General features: G+C 47.7%; 1 protein-coding gene across 6 annotated transcripts in view; it reads right to left on the reverse strand.

Moving 5' to 3' along the window:
• The window catches only part of SYT7 (synaptotagmin 7), a 146,921-nt gene that overhangs the window by 10,327 nt on the left and 115,340 nt on the right, over positions 1-21,254 (reverse strand). For all 6 annotated transcript variants that reach the window (XM_019547316.1, XM_019547317.1, XM_019547318.1 and 3 more), the window contains 4 exons: positions 13,389-13,659; positions 10,823-10,992; positions 10,144-10,258; positions 9,153-9,352 (listed from right to left, as the gene is read on the reverse strand). In XM_019547316.1, coding sequence (XP_019402861.1) covers positions 9,153-9,352; positions 10,144-10,258; positions 10,823-10,992; positions 13,389-13,659 — 756 coding nt within the window. The remainder of the gene's footprint in view (positions 1-9,152; positions 9,353-10,143; positions 10,259-10,822; positions 10,993-13,388; positions 13,660-21,254) is intronic.

Below are 21,254 nucleotides of genomic sequence, written 5' to 3' on the forward strand. Positions count from 1 at the left end.
TGATACTAACCATGGGAGAGGCACATGGACCCATTGCCCATTTTAGGCAATCAGCTACAGGGCAGAGAAGCTTTCCAGACCAGGCATGCAGCCATGGTCACTGAAACCCATCTACACACCTAAGGATCTCCCCTCTACCAGCATCAAACCATTCCCTGGACCTCCTCTGGATGCATCAGCTGGCGTCCTTCATTCTGCCTCTGCTAACAGATTCACTGGAGGTGTCAGAAATAGCTACAAGGCAACGCAAGCAAGTGCGAACTCGTCCATGCAGGGATGGGTTATTTTTAGTGTCTAGCTTTCTATACAGCAATACAGAAAAAGTGTGTGTCAACTCTCTCACAAGCTGACAGCTGAGACATGTGTCACAGAGGCACTAACGGAGCCTGGAAACTGTCACTCAAACTAACATCATTTCACAGCTCGAGCTAAGGTTGCACAATACAGGTAATTATTCAATCAAAAGTTATTAGCATGTTGCCAGCAGCAGAGCGCCTGCTGAGGTGGTGGAGGACAATCTATTCTCAACCTCAGGCTGTGTTTGCCTGTAACTAATGTGGCAATTTTCCCTTTCCAAGTTTTTTCAAAAGTTCTTTGCTCTGTTCCTTGTAACTTTCTCAGCAAATTTCTTCTAGAGGTGAAATATCCCAGGCTTTAATCTAGGTCAGGGGCAGGCAATTATTTTGGGTGGACTGCCGCTTACTGAGTTTTGGCAAACCATCAAGGGCTGCATGACAGGCAGCCAGGGGCAGATAAACATTAATTTTTTAAATTTTTTAGGGACTCCACAGGCCGGACAGAATGGCCTGGCAGGCCACATCTGGCCCAGGGGCCACATTTTGCCCACCCCTGCCCTAGGTGCATATCTCTCTAGCCATCCATCCACTGTATCATACATTTCCTCTCCTTAGCTATGGAATCTTTCTCTCTTCTTATGAATTTCACATTTAAAAGTCATTGGATAAAGAACAAAAGTAGTCCTGCAAACAGGGACCAGAATCCAAGAACCCCTTTCATGCAATGTGCCTTAATCACTAGGCTACCAAACCAGGCTCCCTCTTTTTGCTCTTCCTGCCTGCCTGACTTTTGGTTGCTGGGCTGCCCAGTGGCCCATTTTCATTTGGAGCGGTGGAGGGTATCCCACCCTGCCTGGCCAACAGGTAGGTGGTTAGAGCACTCTCCGGTGGGGCAGGTGGTGGGAAGAGATGTGGCTTAAAATCCCCTCAAGCTGTGGTAATATTTAAACACGCACTGAGTGCGTGCTCTAACCACTATACTATTATAAAGAAAAGGTCCGTCCATGCTACCACCTCCTCTGGCAGCTGTGTTTTAAAAACAAAGCAGCTACAACTATTTGCTTGTGAGGGAACTGGCCCCGTGGGTCGTGTGCCTACACAGAGCTGCCACTGAACTTTCCGATGAAATGGGGGGGAGATGCCATAAGTGCTGCCAGGGTTAGGCAGCCGCTGAGCAAGGGTGTTCTGGGCCACAGCTTTGTTTTTAGGTGCCTGGAGTCTGCCCTAGCCCTGAGTTCGGTGCCTCAGTTTTGGAGCCAGCCCTCTTGGGGTGGAACTCTTGAGAGGCAACACAGAGTCTAGTAATGTCAAATCAATGAGCGCAACATGCAATGGACTTGGAAGGTTTGGAGCTGCCAGCCGCAGTCTCTCCCAGTGGGAGGTGTGACTCAAGGCTGAAAGGGAAATGTAGTTGAATTGGGAAGGAAAATGCTGCTCTCCTAGCGGGCTTGACTACCCACAGGCCTGACAGCAGGAACAAGGAGGGGCTGTAAAGCTAGTGAAATTGAGCAGGACAGTGTCTCTGACTGAGCTCATTTCTCCCTAGTGCTAAACACTCCCCAGGACAAGGAAAGGCCCCTCCTGTCCCCAACGAGGAGCCTGAATGAGGCATAAGGGTGAGAACTTTACTGTGGGAGACAGGTCATGTCCTCCACTGTGTAGACAGGTTTTATTCCTGTCCATCACTGCTCTCCCTTCTGTATTTGTAGCTGGGTTCTGGCCACCTGGGTTTCCTGACTTGGGCTGCATCTGCAAATTTGGTTCTGGTTGACCTTACAACCAAAGAGGCACTTGATGAAGCAGCTTCAGGTAGGGAGAGACTTGCATGATTTTAATGGTCCTGGCACAAAAAGTAGGGGTGTACTAATGATACTAGTTTGGTGGTTCTAAGCCTTTTTAGCCTTGAGGTACCCCTTGTTAGACTCAAGGCACCCCTCAGAAAATGGAAGCTCTTAGTTTTGCTCATTTTTTTGATTACAGAAAAATAATAAAGCAATTCTTTTGTTGCAAAGGGCTCTCAGAAAGACCACAATAGTTCAGAATGGTTTTAACGCTATAGATTGCTATTTGAAATCTCTGGGTTTATCTTGTGAATCATACTTGCACGCCTAACAGTGCTAACATTGTGTGGGGCCCTGCAGCACTCTTGAAAGGATCTCAAGGCACCCCAGGGTACCGTGGCACCCTGGTTGAAAATCACTTTGTTAACTGATGACACAAAGCTAAGCGTCATCATCAGTACAGAGGAGGATTGGGATATTGTACAGAAATAACTGGATGACTTGAAGACTGGAATAATAGAAATAGGATGAAATTCATAGCAGAAAATGGAAGTCATGCACTTACTGACTAATAACATGTATTTTTGCAATAAACAGGGGCTCATTGGTTGGAAATGACAGTGAAGAAAAAGAACTAGGTGTATCCATCAATCAAAGGATGATTATGAGCCACTATGGTGATCTGGTCACCAAAAAAGGCAAATGTTTTCCTAGGGTGAATCAGGTGGAGGGATTTCCAGTGGAGGCAGGGGCAAGAACCTCGTGAGATCTCTCCTGGAACACTGCATACAATCCTGTTGTCCTGTGTTCAAGAGGGATGAAATCAGTCACTGGGGGACTCCCTGTTCCCCTGAGCGCTACCAGGAGTGACTAGAAATAATGGTCACAAGCTGGCAGAGGGTAAATTTAGATTAGACATTAGGAGGCGCTACTTCACTGTCAGGGAGGCTAGGATCTAGAACCAACTTCCAAGAGAAGTGGTGCAGGCTCCTACCCTGGGGGTGTTTAAGAGGAGGCTAGATGTATACCTTGCTGGGGTCATTTGACCCCAGTACTCTTTCCTGCCATGGCAGGGGGTCAGACTAGATGATCTGCTCAGGTCCCTTCCAACCCTACCAACTGTGAAACTATGAAACTAAGGATAGAGAAATGGTATTTATGCTGAAGGACAATGCTGGCCCAGAACAACTGGGTATAAACTGTGCGTTGTCCTTCAGCACAAATACTACTTCTGTGTCCCTAGTATTTAAACTGAGACTGTAAATTAGAAGAAATTTCCAAACCATTATAGCAGTGAGGCCCTGAAACAGTCACCTCCTTGCAGCAGCCGGTGCACTAATCCTTGGTACTTTGAAAATGGAGCTCTCAGTTTGTGGACTTGTACCTGTACTAATAGGGTCTGGATCCCAGGAGTTCCTTTCCAGTGTTGTGCTCCTGTGATCTACATCTGGTTGGTTAAATAGCTCCTTACATTACAAAGGTGCCCTAGAACAGGGGTCAGTAGTGTGTTTAGGCAGAGTGCCAAAAGCATCCTCAACTTGTCAGATGTTGGCATGCCAGGGGTGGACAGCAGGGAGCTGCAGGGACTTGATCCCCGTTGTGGCAGTGCAGGCCCAGCCCATTCCTGCTGTCTGCTCTGTGGTGCACATGCACCTGCTGCCAACAGTGAGCTGGGCCTGGGCTCTGCAGACCAGGGCCAGGGCTTCCCAGGGCCTCCCAACTGCCTGCCACATCTGGGTCAGGATCTAGGCAGGCCCCTAAAACCCACAGAGCCCAAACTGCTCACAACAAGAGCTTGTTGCTGGCAGTGGCTGCATGTGTGCCTTGAGGCAGACAGCGGGCAAGGCATCAGTGCTGCACTGCCACAACAAGGATTGGACCCCTCGTGGCTCTTCTGCCATTTGTCCCGAGGCATGCATGCCATGTACAATGCCTCCACATTTCATGCTCTAGCACATGTGCTGGGGTTGCCTACCCCTGCTCTAGGGAATTCTACATGGTAGGTGTACAGATTAGCAGAGCAACTGAGTCAATGTGGCTGCAAGTCTTGGGCCAAATTTTGTCCTTGGTTATGCATATATAAATCTCATGGATGGTAACTGGGCTGCATGGGTATAAATGGGGACACAGCAAGGACTCTGAACTTTGGCTTGTGTAGTGCCCAGATGAAGCAACAAAAGCAGGGCTCCCGCCTATTCTATTCTATTCTAGTGGTTATAGGATGCTCATTACCACAGTCCGTGAGTGCCTTCCAAGAGCACATTAAACTACTAGATTATATGCCTGCCACATGTTGTACAATGTTATCATTTCCCTGAAGGAGAAGTGTGGTCCAGTGGAGTGTCTTGTTTGCGTAGGGTCTTAGGGCTTGTCAGTTTGTTTCCAATTCACCTGTTGCTCTGCATTTATGCTAGAGGGGGCAGGCCAAAGGAATACACCTCATAGCCAGGGAAGAAAGGTGTGAGGTTTGTGAGGGGCTTTGGCTCCTGAGGGAATTAATTCCACAGCCTGGGATCAACTCCTAAGAAAGTCCTGTTTCCCACGCAGGTGGGATGTGTGCTGGATTGTGTGCAGTCCTGTCACACCAGAGGATCACAGTTGCCAACTACAGTTTCCAGCCCTTGGTCCAGGACATCAGCTCTTACTCTGCACGCTCACAGTGAGAGAGTGCCTGTCCCAAGACTTTACAGTCCGAACAGATGATGGGCAGGAGAAAGACTGGACTCTTGACCCCAGTTCTCAGGTGTGCCAGTAGCAGAGCCAAGACCCAACTCCTCATCTCCTGAGTTCCAGCTTGGGTGGCTGCCAGCCACCTGCTCATCAATGACTTCCCTGTGCTTAAATTCACAGCCTGGTAATGCTTCACTCACGTTACATTGTTAATTTAATTGATGTGTTTATTTTACTACAACTCTGCATTGGGGGATAATTGAATCCCTGCGGCATGCAATAATAATAGTGAGACTGCTGTGTCAATTTATCATCGTTAGGAGGGGAGAGTTAAATATATTTAATGTAACTCAGGTTTTGGGCTAGATGATTTTTTTGTTTAAGTACAGAATGTAATTCTGTCTTTACAAATAAGGAGCCAGATCCCCAGCTGGAGCAAATCAGTGCTGTGCCACTGGAGTCAATGGGCCATAGCCACAGTCAGCATCACTTCATTAGAGTCAGCAAGGCCAGATCCCCAGGTGGCTTAAAGTGGCATTGTTTCACTGAAGCCAATGGAGCTTGGCCAGTTTACACCTGCTGAGTGTCTAGACTAAGCCTGTCAGCTAATTCAGGGGTTTGGGCTGAGGGCAGCCCATGCTAGGAGCAAACATACTCTTAAGTGTTTGAGGTAAGATCTGAACGCATGATGTGCCCAGTAGGATGCTCTTCCTGGGTTTGGGCCTGCAGCCATTACTCACATGAGCTGCACAGTCAAAGGCAGTGGAACTAGTTACCTGAGTAAAGGCTGCCAGATTATTTCCTCACAGAGTAAAATAATTTCCCCCTTCCCCAGAACAGCTTCATAGCAGGCAGAGATTTCCCTTTACCTAGAACTGCAGAGCATTGAAATTATCTGGGACTTTCATTTTATCTTGCTATAAATAGACTTCATTAGATTCAAGTTCACCCTAGAGCAGGTACACCAGGGTGATGTGCATAGCTGAAATGCTTAGGCAGACAGAGAGAGAGGGAGAGAAAGAGAAAAAGTACATACTGTGTGTGCCTCTAGAATAGTGACTTTTGGATCATCTCAAGTCAGAAGCTGATGTGAGGGGATTACAGAGAAGCAGGACTGGCTGAAAAGTTGAGTGTCTGCTCCTAACTTCCCTGGAATTCAGGTGGCTTTTTAACTTTGGGTTTGTGCTAGGATTGGCTGTAACATGGTAGTTCTCTGAGCAGAATCTGTGCTGCTGTCCTGCAGCAGTTCCAGTACCATGGAGCCATACTGGAAGGTCACGCAGGTTTTGGGATGGACTCTCAATCTGTCACAGGGTGTTGGGAGGATTGGGAAGCTGCTGGAAAGGCAAGGGAATGAAGCTGCTATGGTTTCAGTGCTCTGGGGCACACTCTGCTCCAAACAAAGCTTTTCAGCTGGCTTTGACACTGGCTGATGAACTTTGTTTATGTTAATAAAGTCATCCGGAGGGCTCTGTATTTGGGTATTTTGGCTTGAATTTACACCAGGCTGGTGGTGAAAGTTATTCCCCTTTGACAGCTGCCATCTGGCTTGGATGAAATGAATTCAGGGGTCTCAGCTTCTTCCCAGAGGATAGATACCCACAAAACCCTAATGGCAGTCTCAGAAGACAGGGTGAGATAGGGTGACCATTCATCCAGTTTTATAGAGGACAGACTGGTTTTCTGCTACTCTGACATAAAGGTGTCTGGTTTTGTTTCAAAAGGACAGAGGACAGGCTGGTGGAAGTTTGTGGAGGAAAACAGAGGACATAAAGGCATCCAGTTTTGTATCAGCAGGACAGAGGATAGAGTAGAAGAGAACTGGGCTGTCCTCTACAAAACTGGACGAATGTCCACCCTAGGCTGAGATCTGAGTGGGGCATGGACCATGAACTCCCAGTTATCCCTCTAGGAAATCTTTCCAAGTCCCAGTTTCCCCCCAGCTTGCCTTCCTCAAAGATGGAGCTGAGTGATGATGAGGGACAGTGGGATGGATCTTGCTCTTGCTGGGTTCAGCCTGTTGATGAACTGAAGAAGTCAGGCTCTGAGGCTGCTGACTGGTGCCTCTCCTTGGCACCAAACTCACATGAACACTGCAAATGGGAGACACTCCAGACCCCTCTTGTTCAGGGTATGAGACCTCAGAAATGCTCACTGCCCTGAGCTCCGCTACATGGTCCTTATTATTGGGGGTCAGCTTGCTAAAGAGCTGCTCAGTGTGGTAGTTTGGCTTTGTGCTGCTACATGGAAACAAAATCCTTGCCTGACAATGTTCCTTCTGGACCTCCTGGCAGTGGTAAGGCTTGACAGTTCCAGTGCATTTAGCTGTCATCTTTAAAGACAACTATTCCCAAATCTATACAAAGCAAGCAGAGGCTTCTCTTCCAGGAAAATCCTGACTGGTGTCGAATGGGACATGTGGGGCCAAGATTCTGGAAAGCAAGGTTGTAGAGTGGGAGGAGCTTCAAGAGCAGAGTGAGCTGCATGGTAAATTCCCATCCAAAGTCTCAGGCGCAGCACCGAAACCCCCCTGGTTCATGTCAAGAGTGCTTTATTTACAGACTGGAAATCTCTGGTCAGCCTCTGCTGTGTGGGCAGAGTGTGGTGCTACATATGGTACGGCCAAATTCTATGGCACCCTCTGAAGATGGCCTTGCCTTCATCTCACTAGCTGAATGTATCGGCTTTTACGAACTGAGCTGAAATGTTGATCCTGTTTCCTGAACGTGGCTCCCTCTCTTGCGTTCCTTGAAGTACTCTTCAATTGCAGTTTATTCTCTTTCTTACACTACATCAACCACCCAATCTCCATAAGTTTGACCTTATTCCAGGACTTCTGCTGCCCAGAGCTCTCTATAAAGCAAGGGAGATCTCAGCTCAGGCATTAGTCACTTCCTTGTCTGATCACAGGGAGAGCATCAAGTAGCCTGGCAGTGTAGACACAGTCTTGTTGATGAGTTTTCATCCCCCGCAACTCCGTCATTAGCACATCATGCCCTCTCCATGGGTGACTCCTCCGTATGCCAAGGGGTTAGATTCAAGATGCTGTTATTAATATTTAAAGCATTGCCTGCCTCTTCTGTCACACTCTTGAGACATGGTTGGCATTAATATCCCTTCTAATAAATGCACAGACACTTTCTCCTTTGCCTGGTGCTATATCACTCAGGGGCTCCGGCATCAGTGGTTTGGTGGAGCTTCATTCCCTGAGGCGATGCTCTCAGCTTAAAGCCAGTGTAGTGCAGGGAGGACGTGGAGAGACATTATTGGTGGTGCACCACATCAAGAGTGTGAGTATCTTTTTGCTGATAGCATCTAGGATGCTCATATTGGCTTTCCTTGTGTTATGCAGCACCTCAGGGAGCAGAAAATTAATGGGGAGACTTTTGGCCAAGGGAAAGCAAAAGGGCCTTAGGAGTCACATTTAGGAGTCTCATGGATTTCTTTTCATTGGCAGCCTAGAGGAAGGTGAAATTAATCACTAGATTCAGATTCAGCAACAACGATGAGACCAGCTGTAGCAAACAAATGGAAGGGGAGAAGCTGACAGAAAAGGCAATACAGATGGAAAGACCTGAGCTGTGAGCTGCCAGGGGTTCCAAAAGAGTAAGGTGAAGAAGTCACTGGCTTAAGCAGAGGAAGTATCTGCAGATACAAAAAGAGACAGGGTCTTAATAGGCTCTCAGTAGATGTGTCTAGGGGATGCTGTGAGTACCTACAGGGAGGCCCCAGGTTTAGAGGAATCAATACTAGTTTAACAATGGGCTTATCAGCATCATGTTTTATTAATAACTGGCCACGGAAAAAAGAAGGAGGTTTCTAGTCAGCGGAGTGCCTCCTAATAAAAAAGAAGAAGCTTGACCATTTGATGAAAGGCATTATAGGACAAGGTTGTCTGGAGTAGTAAGGAGCAGACTCCATGACACAGGAGGTCCTCTCCAGTCAGATATTTCTATGTGGCATTAAAGACAGGGAGGAAATAATATTCTTGCCTGTTTGCCCTGGCCCTTTCTGATCATACAACCCAGCTCCTTAATGCCATGTGGGGGAATGATTCTCAGAAAGCTAAAGGCACACCCTGTGTGTCTATGGCCTATAACCAATAGTATTGTTTGTCCATGAACTACGGCAATGACACGTGCTGAAACATGTTTTACATCAACATGGAAGTCTAAGCTATTTTAAAGCCCTCTGCTGATCCCTCAGAGGTGGGAATCCAAAATGGCAACCATGGTACATCCCTCATGCCCTCCATATTCCCTGAGTGTTTTTCTGGGATATGCGTGAAGGCTTAGCTTTGGGCTTTGTAAGCCCCTCCCCTTTGCCTCTGTGACCTGCCACCTAAACTTACACAGGTGAGGGGAGCAGTGGATGCGGCCCTGGGGGACATCCAATGGGGGCCTACCTTGCCAATGACATCATTGCGGCTCAGCTTGTCCTTGTCCATGACAGTGATGACAATGGTTGTTTCTCGCAGCCTCTCAGTGGGGATGTCAAAGATGAAGGACTCATTGAAAACAGGGTTCAGGCACCGCTTCATTACCACAGTCTTCTTCTTTTCCACCCTTTTGTCCTTGTGCATCAGCCACACCTTCACGTAAGGGTCTGGGGTGGAGGTGAAAGGGCACAATGCTATTAGGTCACGGCAGTACTCCGAGTGCTATGGCCTCTAAATTAAGCCACTCCTCAGGTTTCCTGCCTATTGCCCTGCAGGGCCCTGAGTAGGGGAGGAAATCTTGCTCCTGACTTGTGTCTTTTCCTGCCTATGCAGAAGAAAGTGGACTCAGGGACAGCACCTATTCATGAGGGATATGCAAGGAGTTTGGGGAGATATTCATGGTAGGTCTGCACTGTGGCACAGCTCAAGAGTCTCAACATTGAGGCAACAAGCCTCACCCACCCACCCACTCCCCTACAAGCACTGAGGAGGGTCTGGGAGCACCTTAAGCCACGACTCTTGAGTCCTTGGAAATCCACGTCTTGAGTGTGATGCCAGAGGGCACTGGCCAGGGCATTGTTACTACCTCATTTCTGGGTAGACAAGAGCAGAGCAGGAGCCAGTGTTACTTAGTTGGCTACAAGACTGAGCTGCCTGCCATCATGGGGTAGGCATATCCTCACTGCCTTGGTATGGCAGAGGGGGACTCCTGGGTTCCACCCCATGTGAACAAAAGGGGACTCAGGGATAAGCCTTCCCTAGAGAAAGCAAAGAAAGACTCTCTCCCTGAGGAGGGACAGAGAGATTCTGAGGCAACTACCTCCCTGAAGAGAGGAAAGGTGCCGCTGGGAGGTACAATAAACGGCACTCAGTTCCTGCCCCTCAGTGGCCTGAGTGAATGCCCCCTCCAACAAGTGAACCTCAGCTGTGCAGAGACAGAGAGCCTGGGGTGCAGTACCTGAGGTGCCTCCAATGTCCATGGCTTTAAGATTCCGTGCTTTGATGATATTCACGACAATGGAATTAGCAGAAGGGTTGTAACAAAGGGACAGGAGGAGTTCTCCTCGGCTTCCCTGCAGAGAAGAAAAGTTGTTATAAACTGACAGAGCTCAAAGAGAACAGCTCTCCAGGATACTAGATAGCTCTACTCAACACCAGTGCATGTGGGAGGCCTTATCCATAAAGAAACCACTTCCAAACGTTGCTATGGCTGTAACGTGTTTTGCTTCTATGTCAAACAAGCTTCCAAACCATGACAGGTAAGAATCTGAGGATCTGCTGCTGATGGGAAGGATCTATGATATTTTCTCAACCAACAACATTACTTGAAACAGATCCTTGTCTATATCAGTTGAGGAAAGGATCCACAGCTGGCAAGAAGGGAACAGAAACAGGTTCACAGACCTCTGGCATAACAGAGGGCAAAGGCCTGGGTTTGATCCCAGCCCACAGCAGTGGGCCTGGGATAATGCCCAACTCCCTTACCGTGTTTCCTCTGAGGTCTTGCTCAGCAGCTCACAAACCTCCCTCAAGAGCACTAGTTGGAAGCTGTTGCTGTTATAAAGAGTGGCTCCTAGTCACATGGACTAAGCCTATGTGTTGCAATCCCCTCCCTCAATACAAAGCAAGGGCCTTACACTCCCGTCACTGCAGGGTTTCAGATCCTTCCAGAATGTCTGCATCTGGGTCAGGTCTATTTTGTTGAGAGGAATAGACACTTCCCCGATGGGGTCGTTACGACTGAAGCGATCATAGTCCAGCACCTGGAGATACAGCACCCGCTGCACCACCTTTTCGTATGGAAAGCCTACCAGAGAAATCAAAGGGAGAGGTGAAAATCCTAGCAGTACAGGACAGGTCTATCAGAGAACATTTACCCGCTTAGATACAGACATGGCTGTAGATCCCAATAGAAACCATGCTAAGGAAACCGTTGCTGCCAAGTGTCTGTGCTGCCAGTGCCTGTTCTGGTGTCCTGCAGTTCAAGCTATGTAAGCAGAGCAAGATGAGCTCCTGGAGAATTTTGGGGCCTCCAGTAGTACTGTATTTTCTTGCATACAACTAAAATAACCATAATCAACTTTCTTCTTTCAGGACCCCAGCCAACAGCTGGGGTCAGGAAGAAATCAGGCCTTTTACAAATACTGAGCAATTGAGTGGGTGCATGGTGACAATCTGTGAGGGCAGGGGTGAGTTTTCTGTGAATCATCAGAAATTAACCATTGTCCAGAGGGATGGATCCTGGACTAAGCAGTGTGACCTACATGGCAGGCGGCTGGATAGCACAGGTGATGGTGTGATATGTTTCGACAGGTAGTGGGATACTACAGCAGCCAGCCCAGCTCTCTGAAAAGGTAATGAAGAACCATAGTGTGAATAAGCATGGTTCTTCTTTGCCTTTTCAGAGCTGGGCTGGCTGCTGTAGTATCCAAGAATATCTAACTAGAGGGACCATTATGGTAGGAGGTGGGATACTGGGCTAGATAAAGCAGAAGCATGCATGGGAGAGTTGACTGAGCATTGCTGTGATCTACTGAGAAGAGAAGGTCAGAATAGCAGGACTGGCACATGGTTAGATGCTGGACTGGAGGGCTCACTGCTCTGCTTCAGTCTAGAAAGCCCTGAACCCCATGAGGTGGGGAGGGGGCTGGCCTCACTTTCTATCTGTCTACGTATGGCCCCTACCCCACAACCTAATTTGTGCACCTCACACTGCCCAGCAGCCTTGTCCTCCTTAAAAAGTGGGACAGTGGCAGCCAAACTTCTCTGGGTCAGGCATGCTCCAAGTGAAGCCTGCCATCTCCCCCAGGTGTTGCTCTGATCCCTGCCCCCCAGAGGTATACCTGATAGATTTTGCACCATGGGGTGCAGAAAGATGTGGAGTGGGTCAAGCCTCTGGCTGTATGGAGCAGAGCAAGGGTAGGATGCTGTTGTCAATCAAGAGCTAGGTTAACTCTTCCTTAGTGCTACAACTGCTGCAGTTTTATATGGTGAGCAATGATCTAAAGCCCTGAATTTGGCAGCAGCTGCAGGACTAGGAAAGGGTTAACCTGGTTCTTGGCAGTGACGTTGGACACCTTCTTTGGCAGCACCAACCGGCTCCCACTCTGCTTCATGTGGCCCAGAGACTCAAGTCCCCCTACCTCTATTTCCAGCACCATCCTTTATTGTGGCATGCATGCCACTTGCCAGACTTGGCCATTTCCAAGGGGCCTACGCCAAAATTCAGAAGTGCAGAAGGCCCCAACGCTTTTTTCTGAGTGACCATAGCATGAACCTTTGCAGATGTGACAACCAGCTTGGTCAGCAAAGTAAAGGAAGCAATTGACATATCTAACTAAACTAGTAATGAGGTACATTAAACAATGCACAAGGCCTGAAAGGAGAAAGGAAGATTATTAAATAATCAACAATAGTGACTGATGTAACCAAAAATACACTAGATGCTATTTTGCTATAACAAATATATTTTGTTAATATGCTTAGATAAGTTGTAAAAACAAACAGGCCTTGTCAAAGAAGACTATAAACTAAGGTGAAGAAGAAACAGGACAGTGTTGAACAGCATTTCATGATGGTGAAGGAAGGAGATAAGAAATGCACCCTTTTACTTTCCTCAGGATAGAAATCCCACCCTTTCAAGTTCACAAGAGAACTAGTTCAATCTAATCCCCGGAGTTTCAGTGAAACACAGTTAAATAAAACTAACCAGAGAATATGTATTAGAATTTTTAGAATAAGCCATCTATAAATATGGGGTATAGGGTGGAGGGAAATTTAGAGTACTCAGCAAATTCAAGACCTGCTACCAATCTGTGTGTCACCTTCCTCCCCACTCTTGAGTCTCCACAACCAGTATAGATATGTGTTATCTATGTCGTGCTGTCACAGGTAGCCAGATAGACTTTGGGATATCTGTTTTTATATTTTAAAGTGCGATAAAATAAAAGGTCAGGCTGTAGACCTGTTTCTGCCTCTTTTATCTGTAGCCAACCTTCAAGATTACCTGTAATCTGGGTAACATTGTGGATTGGCCACTCTGGAGTAGGAAGTGTTAGCTTTTCTTTAAAGACTATAAATGGAGGTGTGCAGAGACTGAGATGCCCTGCCCATGTTCATAGAGGGAGTCTGGCAGAGCTGGGAATTAAACCCAGGTCCCCTGAGTGCCAGCCCAGTGCCCTGGCTGCCAAACCTCCCACTTACCTTCAAAGAGGAAGGTCTCGTTCCAGTGTGGGTTCAGGTTCTTCCGCTTCACCTTGGTCTCTAGCTTGTGCTTTTTGTCAGGGAGCAGATAGATCTTGACAAAAGGGTCGCTCGTGCCACTGAAGTCCTTGGCCGGCAGCTCCTGAGCCTTCATGATCTTGACAGTGAGGGTGGATTCCTGGAAGTTGTAGCCAACACTGAACTGGATACGGCCCAGGTTCTCCCTGCTGGCACCTTCATGTCCTTCGTCGTCCTCAGAGCCTGGGGAGAGCTGTCAGGGAGGGAGATCAGAGATTTCAGCATGGGCCCACCACCCTCTCTGGGGATGTATGAGTGAGGGATCTGGAGTGACCCAGAGATAAGAAATCCACCTGTCACACCACGTACCTGTCGCTGAGGCATTGGTGAGGGTGCCTCTCTGGCAGGCAGGCAGGACTGGGGAAGAACCAGGGCTGAAGATAGTGGCTGTGAGTGGCGTGCAGGCAGGGGCATGCTTGGGGAAGGTGCTGCAGTAACTGTTGCTGACTGTGGGGCTCGAACAGGAGACTGTCAGTTCTAAAAGTATAAGCTGCTAGGGGCTGACTGAAGCTCTCCAGCTAGCAGCACTGGTACAACTACAGCCTCTACGGCACAGCTTCTGGTGAAGGACAGGCAGTGCACACTGCACAGCCACTTCCAGCTGTTGCGGGGGTGGGGAGGGCAGGATCTGCCTATCATGGGGTTGTGGGGAAGGCAACCAGGCGGTGGGGCTGAAAGCTAACACAGACCCAACCACGAAGTCCCTCTGCTGCCTGTTAGCTTGGTGTGAGGCTGACTTGCTATTAAGCACTTCCCCACCTCTCATTACCAGCCCCTGGTTCATCTTCCTTCTGGGCTCTCTGCCCTTCCTTGCCCCCTATGTCAACCCCTTTTTCTTCAGCACGAATCCCTGAAAACTGGGGCTGGCCACTGCGTCTCACTCCCTCCCACATCAGCATCTTTCTCTCTGTACCATTCTTGCCCCTTGGGATCATTTTCACTGTGGCGGTACCCCCAATCTCTTGTTCCATTGGTGGAGGTCTTGTGCTGCCAGAAAGTGCCTCACCTAAACACACTTGTCTCATACTCAGGGGTGTTGCTTCCTCTAAGACCTCAGCCCATCACCTGCTCCTACCCTATCTCCCCTCTGCTACTCACAAACGGATGGTCAATCACCCAGTGGCCCGTCAGTTCTTTAAGGCACTGAATTTAGTGCTTCTGATTTCTTCCAGTTCTCTCCAGCTGCCATGCTTCTCTTTTTATTTTCCCTGACTACTGTTAATAATAAAGCAGCAATTAATAATGAATAACACAGTTGCACTGAAGCGTTCCTATTGCCATGAGCAAAGAAATGATCATCCAGCTAGTCTTACATGTGATGGAGTACTTCTCTTTCTTTCTCTATGGCTATATTCCAAGGAAAATACAGTTCTCTTCAGCCTAAGTTTGAAAACATACTTTAGTGATTGCTGGAAAAAAACCAAATAAAATAAAACAAAATATTTACCTTTAAATATTTTCCAAACAGCTATCTGAAAGGTTGAAATTCAAAACTGCTGGAAAAATACCGTTAAGTCTGATCCATCCCTTCACACCAGATCCTGGGCCATGAAAACCAGGTGTTCTGTTTTGAGGACTTGTGCAAGCAATGAACAGATAATGAACATCATGTCCTGCATATGCTTTGGATTATGGGTCCCTGTGTATAAGTAACTCTCCTCAAGTCCTTGTCCTTGCTATCCAGATTGCTGCATGCATGTTAATTCCCACTCTGGACATGAGAATAGGCAGAGCCGGGGGTCCTCCTTTCTCCTCATCAGTGCAACTGAACTGGTGTGCACTGTTGTAATTTGCTTGGTCTTTCATGAGTTACCACCCTGCAGAGCAAGGGGAGAAACTGTGACACAGAGTCACAGTCTGTGATTTATGATGGCCTTTGAGGGTACTCCAGAGTTGGCACAGCTCATATACTACCCCCTTTCCTCAAGGCTGATCTCACTGGTACAGTTAGCTCTGTAGATCATGCAGAAGCCAAGTCAGTGGGCATGGCAACCATTTTTAGCCTCAACAGGAGAGGTCCTGCAGCCCTATTGTGTAGTAAAACTGCTGAGGAATGTATGATGACTGTTATGGGCATTAGGCCATATGGCAGGTGAGAGCTAAGTCGTGTGAGTCTCCTCAGTAAGAAATGCAGGGACTAGGATAACAGCTTCAGGTTATTCATGCTGAGTTTTGATAAAGCTGGGAGAAACAGTAGTGAGTGGGTCCTTGAGTGGAAGCAGAGACACAGCTTCCTGGACCCAAAGAAGGCTGGAGTGATGGACTGGGGGTTTCCAAGCATGGAAACTGCTGCTGTGGGTTCTTTCTACTGTGCTCAGGGAATGAAAACTTTGGGTCCCTTTTTTGCAAATGAACAAGATTGTACTAAAAATATGCCATGTCACCAATAACTCACCCTAATGAAACAATCCTGCAAGACCCCCAGTTTTGGCTAACTGCTCAAGGCAAAGGGGCAACAATAGATTTAAAAGGGCTTACACCCTCAAAATGACCATTTTTTACATTTTGTTTTTCCATGCTTTATCCCTTTTCTTTCACTTGCTCCCTTCTTTTTGTCCTTTTTGCTTTTGCAAAAAAGAATCAGTAAAATAAACAGTATCCGGATTTTTAAAAACTCTTTTCTGCTTAATCTTTTCCTGTTCTCTCTCTGTGACTTTTCAAAATTGCTTACACTTTAGAAATGTTACGTGATTGAATTTATCAGAATTTATTTTTCTGTTTTACTGCCTCCTAGCTCGTCAAAGGTGGAAGAAGTTTAGTAAGTTGCAGAGTAGGAGAAGGAAATGAAGAAAGAGTCCAAAATGTCAATTGCAAATACCATTTTGTTTTTGAAAAGCTGAAGAGTAATGGAAATTTACATTCAAAATGTAACAACATATGTTCATTTTGTTTGGAACATGCTTATAAAAATTCTGTGAAAATGACATTTTCCTATGAAAAAAATCCAGTTTTAATGACATGTTATTAGGAGGAAAACTGGTTGAAAACTCTGACCAGCTCTGCCTAGTGGGTTTCAGAAACGCTTTGCCTTGATACCTCTCATACCAATTAGACAGCCTATGCCAGGGCTGGTTCCACTGTGGACACCCTCTTCTGTGCTGACACTTCCTCATGCATAGCTCTTTCTTGAGCTGCAAGAGAGAGGCTTAAAATACTCATGTCAAGTGCCTCTCATACCTTATTAGACCCCTTGCTGAAGCCAGCACATAATAGAGCAAAGCTGGAATTTCTAGCCCATGCTTTTTGCCTATTCCCGGGCTAAAGAACTGAGCTGTCCTAACCACACCAGTAGAAGAGCCTGCTTAAGCACAGTCATTTCAATATGCCTGTTTTGCAGAACTGTTGTAGTTCTCATATCCTCACTAGTACTGTTTCAGGGCATTCCAGCTGCACTGAGCTCTACGAGCTCACACCAGTCCAGTCTTGTTCTGTTCAACAGAAGTTGAATGGTCAGTGGTGCCATGCAAGAGAGTCCCAAAGGGACTCTGAATTATTTGTGTTTTTTGCCAGCAACCTCTATTCCTGCTACCATTCTCACAGCCCAGATTGGGACACTGTTTCAGCTGGCTCACCCTACCAGAACTTGGCAGGAATGTGTCCTGTTTAGGGCCCTTCTGCACATGGACAGGAGGTGTTTCATAGGCATGTCAGGGGCCTATACTGTGTTCTGAACACTGAAAGGCCTGGGGGGATACTATCAGCTCAAACACTTTCTCACAGAAAGTGAGAAATCCTTCCCCATTTCTAAACTTTCAGAAGTCCCAAATTCCTTGTCCAAACATCTCACAGATATCTGTGGTGGTATCCCAGCCACAGCCTGAAACCAAGCAGGGAAATTTCCAGTCTGAGATGTTTGAGGAAGCATTCTTAATGGTACAGAACGCACAGCTGGAAGAGACCCACTAAGTCATCTCCTCTGTGCACCTTGGTGGAACAAGACGCTTTTCTTCATGACTTCTCATGGTGTTGGATTTTGAAGGACCCAAGTGATGGAACATACACAAATTCTTCTGGGGCCTGACCAGCCTCAGCTGTACAATTACAGAAGCAAGATAGAAGTTATCAGTGGGAATGAGACAGGAAGTTTGTATAGGATGAACCACTTTGCCTTGCTTAGGCTTCTCCGACTTCTGTCCTGACTTAACTAGGCAATCTTTGTGGGTGATACTGACCTTGCCCTGTATTTGCACTTCATTAATAATAAGAGTTCCTTCTCTTCTCTATATTTGCTGAAGTTTGAGTCACTTGAATGGCACAGATGACTTCTCCTCAGCTGTGTGGCTTGCAGGAGAGTTGCCTTTGGCTCCTGAGGCAAGAGGGATGCATATCAAATGGAAAGTGGGCTACACCCAGCTCCCTCCTGGGCAGTGATGCTGCTCACTGTAGTCACCCCATGGGAACAGAAGCAGCCTTGAGAAAGCAGATCAACTGCTGGCCACCAGCAGAGCTGGAGACCTGGACTGAGAAGCTCTTGAGTGCTGAGAAGGGTGTGTGGCTGAGAAGATGGGCATGCTGTCTGTGCTGTGTAGTTTTTCTAAGTGACCAAAGGAGAAACTCCTTCCCATCCTTCTGTCACTGAAGGGAATGAGGAGTGAGTTCCCACATGGAGTTGGTACAGCAAGGGCATCCCTCGTGTCCCCACCTTAGGAGGGCTGCAGCTGGAAGCAGGCGATACAGGATCTTTAGATCCAGTGCAACAGGAAATTTTCTCAGATTGCTTCACTGATTGTCTGGAGCATGGGGAGCAGCAGGTGAGAAGAGCACCAGGATGACCTCATAGGTGCTTACTGGAGCAAGGTCCAGGACCTTTTCTAGGTTATCCATCAGCAAGTACATCACTGCCTATGCAGACCCCTCAGCTACTGCCGGGAACTGGGATCTTTGTGGGGCATGTGTCTCTCAGTGGGTGGATGCCTGGCTCCAGCACAGGGGATCTGGCTGCACAAAAATCACGATGACCTCATGTTTCAATGGGCTGCTGCTTAGCAGAGAGGGGTGTCCCATCCTGTGGTCATCCACAGAAACTGGGCTCCGGGGTCTTGGTGGGATGTGTGCCTGGCTGTAAGATTATTTACAGCAGCTCTGGTGTCTCAGTGGATGTGTGCATGACTTTAGCCTGTCCATGGCTAGTCATGGAAATGGGATCCCAGGTTTCAGAGAACAAAACCCTCACCTCAGAGGAGCTTCTGGGATGCAAAGGACCAGCTCTCCTCTCCTGGAGATCCATGTGGCTGGATGGAAGCAGAGATGGAAGCACACATGGAAATGGTAACCTTCACTGCTTCAAGACTTCTCCAGGGACAGGATCTGCCCAACATGGAACGGTTTTGGCTACAGGATGAGAGAAACATCTGTCCCCTGCCATAGGGCCACCAGTAATGATTGAGGGGGATTAAGTCTTGAAGGACAATCCCCTTTCCTCCCTGCAAGGACCTTACTGATCTCCTCACATCCTTGCCAGCATGTAGCCTCTCTTACTCTGAGCCTTTCTGGCAGTTTTCTCTCCATACCTGACTGAGCTGCCTTGGCACAACACTGAGGAACTGAAGTGTTTGTACTTCCCGCCATGTTGAGACAAATAAATAATATCTTTTGGATTCTCTGCCTATGGCTTTGTTGTTGTCCAGCCAGCTGTCAGAGGGCATCAGCTTCTTCCTCTGTCACTGGTATCTCCTCAGACGACTCTTGGCTCCACTCCACGTGCTCACTTTGCTCAGGTCAGGAGCTCCAATTAGCCAAATCTGTCCTGACAGCCTGTCTGTCACAATGCGGAACAGTTTCCCCAGAACTGATCTGACTACCCAGACTGCCTCTCATCCTCAGAGACAGACAGGCTGAGACAGTTGCAGATATCTCGGACTCTGTGACCAAACACTTCTTGGCAGAGGATAGGGACTATGATAGGGAGCTGCTAATAAGGAGGGGGTACTTGGACACAGTGCATTAGACAGATGAAAACTGAGTAGGGAGAGCAAGAAATAAGGTGCTCAGGCAGTGAGGCATAGGTCACTCTCTAAAGGGGACAGGAGACAAGATACTGAAAGGCCTGAAAATGAAAGCGGGGCAAGATTTCCCACATCTTCACATCAAGGCTTATAAGAGATGATTATGGACAGTAGTTAGTGGAAGGAAGAGAAGGTTAAGAGAGGCATTTGCTGGAGGTAAAAGATGCTGGGTGATGTTTCCTGGGGTCAGGAGACTATTCACAATGGTTTGCTGTGATGGGTAACACGGGATGATCAATGGTGTTTGTGCAATAGCCAGGTAAGGGATGGGTGCTTGTCGATGCCGGAGGAAGTTCTGGTGTGTGTTGTGTGAAGGCAGCCAGTGATTCCAGGAGGTGAAGGCAGGAGGTGATTAGGGCAGTTCTCACATCTAATACTTGTTGAGTGAAGACGGCATCATAAGGAATCTGTCTTTGTTTATCTCCACATCCTCAGTTATGAATCTCCTTATGCCCTGCAGCTGCTTTGAGGCAGTATCCAATTTGTGCCTCTGTAAATCCATGTCCAGCAATCCAGCTAACTTAGCTTGGGCTTCATGGTCCTATTTGATCATGTTATCCGAGGTTGGCTTGCTGTGTATCTTCTTGGACAGGCCTCCATTAGCCATGGATCCCAGCTCTGTCACTTCTGCATCCCAGTGGTGCTCACAAGATGTCATAGGCAAATGTCAATTGCTGTTCATTGGCAGAGACCTCTTTGGAAAATGGCATTCACTCCTGCAGGGTCTTGAAGCAATTCCTCTTTTTTGAGGCATGGTCACCACAATGCTACAGCCCAGCACCTCATCTTGTGGTAGGTGTGGAGATGGCTCTGAAGCCTCAGGTGCCATTTCAACTGCCCCTCCCCTCCACCCTCAAAATCCCCCAAGCATGCCCTGACACATGCATTCAGAAGTAGAACAGGGCAATAGTTTCCAATGGACAATGTTAATTTAGCAAAATCAGAATTTTTTTTGCAGGATTATACTGATTTCCTTGAGATTTGCTATGAGCACGAAGCATTTCGTTACCTCCATGGTCATTCTGTGGGCAATTCAACCGTCCCACCGGGGTCACTTTGAAGACACTGTGAAAGGCCACTCATTCAGCTTCTACCACCCTCCCTGAAAGCTGGTTGCTCGAGGGAAAGAGGCATCCATTTGGGGGTGTCAGCCACAGCTACTCTGATCCTTCCAGGGGGCTTGTGTGAGTCACCCTTTCCTGCATCCTGTCATTTGAAGAGATTATGCTCGAAGCATGAAAATAGATCTATTTACATCAAATGAATTTAGAAATTAAGTCAAGGCTCTGCCCAAACTGAGCAGCCCATTGGGGGTAGCATAGGTGAGACAAGCCAGTTGCTTTAGTCAGCAGTACTCAAGGGAATGATGTGGTGGAGTCGCATCCAGCTGCTCTTGACTCCCTGGCCCAGTGACCAGGTACCCCCTGTCAGCTGGGCTCACTGGGAACGAGCGTCATAACTGCTACCTCTGGAGTTAGGACAAAACATCATAACTGCTCTGCCCTCCTTCCCAGCAGGAGCTAGACATGGTGATAATATCAAATTCACTCTAAATAAATCTAATCCAATAAAACATTCTAAAAATAGAAGTGGATCTTTATCTGTCTCTACACACCCACGCCCAGCACCAGGGATGAGGGGAGAGTCCAAGCAGCCTGGGCTGTGAGATAAAAGAACGGACTCTGTGTCTGTTACTCAGACAGATCCTCAGGCTTGCAAGGCAGTGCCTGTGAGCACTGGGTGAGAGCCTGGCCCCTCTTCTCTCTCCTGGGTCTCTGGGACA

This window comes from Crocodylus porosus, unplaced genomic scaffold, assembly GCF_001723895.1.
Source record: "Crocodylus porosus isolate Cpor-Errol unplaced genomic scaffold, CroPor_comp1, whole genome shotgun sequence".
NCBI classification, from domain to species: Eukaryota; Metazoa; Chordata; order Crocodylia; family Crocodylidae; genus Crocodylus; species Crocodylus porosus.